The sequence below is a fragment of the Austrofundulus limnaeus genome, unplaced genomic scaffold, assembly GCF_001266775.1.
Source record: "Austrofundulus limnaeus strain Quisiro unplaced genomic scaffold, Austrofundulus_limnaeus-1.0 Scaffold15, whole genome shotgun sequence".
Taxonomy (NCBI): Eukaryota; Metazoa; Chordata; class Actinopteri; order Cyprinodontiformes; family Rivulidae; genus Austrofundulus; species Austrofundulus limnaeus.
In genome coordinates this window covers 3,528,396-3,530,809 of record NW_013952417.1, presented here as the reverse complement: position 1 = coordinate 3,530,809, position 2,414 = coordinate 3,528,396, and the positions used below count along the sequence as shown (strand labels likewise).

Sequence of the window (2,414 nt, the reverse complement as noted above, 5' to 3'; positions counted from 1 at the left end):
TTATATATGTTTTAAAATTTAAATAATTATAGGTCACGAAAATAATGCTTAGGTGCTGCAGATGCAGAGAAAATACAGGAAATGTATATTAATTACAATAATTCAAATGAAATTAAACTTAAATTACACAACTCTTTTGTTACTAGTGAATCATCGATTGCGCTAATTAATTTCAATTTAGAAAAGTTTTTTTTTAATGGTTAATTCACGATTCTTGAATATTCATGTGGTTTGAATAATGTAATCATAAAATCATAAAAATACTTTAAAAAGTATCAAGCAGACATTTATCTGTAGTTTTTGGTCACAAATCCTGAATCAAATGTAAAAGAAAAAAAATTGAGGCTCACTGTCGATGAAGGAGTGCAGCGCAGACAGCATGGACCCCTCTGGGCCTCCGTAGGCGGTGTACTGCAGCTCCTCGGGGGTCGGGGTGGGCTGGGACAGGCGGCTGGGCTGCAGGGTGGTCATGGGGGTGCTGGAGGTGTGGTTGGGGCTCACGTGCTTTTTGTGGCGCGCTCGGCAGTTCTGGAACCAGACCTGCGTTATTACCAGGACAGAAGACGGCTTACAAAACGTTTCAAAGCTCGTCATGATGGAGGCTTTGGTCCTGTCGGCTGAGACCAACTAAATTTGGTTTCCTGCTGATTCAACTGCAGGTTGGCTCTGAGTATTTTTTTTAATTTTAATTTTTATTTTTTTTCTCCATCATGTGTTTTGTCTCTGTTGCTCTGAACTCACCTGTATGACCCTCCGGCTGAGGCCGGTCTGCTCTGCCAGCTTCTGCAGGGTCTGAGCATCAGGGTTGTTGTCCTGAGCGAACTGAGCCTGCATCACCTGCATGGAAACAGGAAGACAAACAGCTAAACAACAACAAGACAGGCTGACTGCGTGTGGTCACTGTCTGCTAAAAACACAACTCAAGCTGACTGACGATGATGGATCACGAAGATAAAAACACACAGGACAAAGTAGAAATGTTATACAAAAATATATCGTTTAGGTCATTTTACTTTAAAAGTTCTGCATCATTATGAATCATAATAATCACTTCAAGAGGAAACCAATCAGTAAATACAATTTCACAATATACAAATACTAAAAAGAAATAATTACATCATTGTTTTATAATGATGGTGTTCAGGGTTACAGCAGAAGGAAATTTAGAAGAAGTTGGAAGAAAATTNGAAGAAAATTTTGCGATTTTGAATGAATTTTTTTGGAGATTTTCAAACATTGCATTATGTATTAAATGTATGAATAATTTAAACACACACACACAGAGAGAGAGAGAGCTGCAGGCCTCCTGCTGTCTTAAAGATGAGCAGCTTTGACACAAACAAAAAGAAACCCACTTGATTTCACTATTTGCCAGAAGTTATATTATTTGTAAAACATTTAAATAAATAAATAAAATTGAAGGTTTTAAAATTGAATTTTAAATCAGATTTTAAATCAGAACAAAAAAATGAGTAGATTTTATTTATTTATTTTTTGCTTTATTGGATGCTTCTAAAAAATACATTTCCTCCAATATGTTGACGAGTCGGGAGTGAAAACGTTGGATTAATTCTCAGCGTGCATGACGTCATCACCGCGTTAATGTTAAAGTCGGTGCTGTGTATTGTGTTAATATTGTGTTAGCTAATATTGTGATGCTGTTTGGACCTGACCTGCAGCTGGTCGGCAGTGAAACTGGTTCTGGCTCTCTTTGAGGGTTTAGGCTGGTTAATTTCTTGTTCAGTGGGCACGGCTCCCTCCATGTTCACACTGCTTCCTGCAGCAAAAATAAAAACAAACAAAACAAAACAAAAACAGAAATGACTTCATCCAGTTAGTTAGTTAGTTATTTTTTGCTGAAGGGGGTGGGTGGTTGTCACCTTTCTCCAAGGCCCTCTTCAGGTTGTCCAGCATGCAGTCGTAGTGGACCCTGCAGAGCACCTTCCCCTCCACCAGAGCGAACTCCTCCCCGGTGGAGAGCTGCCTCTTGCAGGAGAAGCAGGCGAAGCAGGCCAGGTGATAGACGCTGCCCTTGGCCCGGCGGACCCAGTCCGTGGAGTGCACGTTCCTGCCGCAGCACGCGCACCAGGTGCCGTACCTTCTGCAGGGAGGAGTCCAGTCTCATGTCACTCATTTAAAACACAATGACTCTGACCCTCAAAATAACAACGGAAATGATTATTTCTAACCCTTAAAACAGCTTTTAGCTGAGCGCATATTTTTTGGAATAACGTTGCCCATAATTTGACTTTTTACTCTCTCAACTAAAACAAGCGATTTTTTTGTACCTTTTCGTGATTTAAAAAAAAAAACTAAGGTTATTTTTTTCTGCTATCTTTTACAGTGGTTCCCAAACTTTTTATCTTCTGATCCACAAAATATCCATGGCAAAAACTTGTGACCCCAAATATTAC

General features: G+C 39.5%; 1 protein-coding gene across 3 annotated transcripts in view; it reads right to left on the bottom strand.

Annotated features, from left to right (window-relative positions):
* Window positions 1-350: 350 nt before the first annotated feature.
* Window positions 351-2,414, bottom strand: part of LOC106513884 (LIM/homeobox protein Lhx8) — a gene marked incomplete at its 3' end in the record, with an annotated part of 4,538 nt that continues 2,474 nt past the window's right edge. For 2 of the 3 annotated variants that reach the window (XM_014002922.1, XM_014002920.1), the window contains 4 exon segments: window positions 351-540; window positions 742-837; window positions 1,674-1,777; window positions 1,881-2,101. In XM_014002922.1, coding sequence (XP_013858376.1) covers window positions 351-540; window positions 742-837; window positions 1,674-1,777; window positions 1,881-2,101 — 611 coding nt within the window. 3 annotated transcript variants of the gene reach the window in all.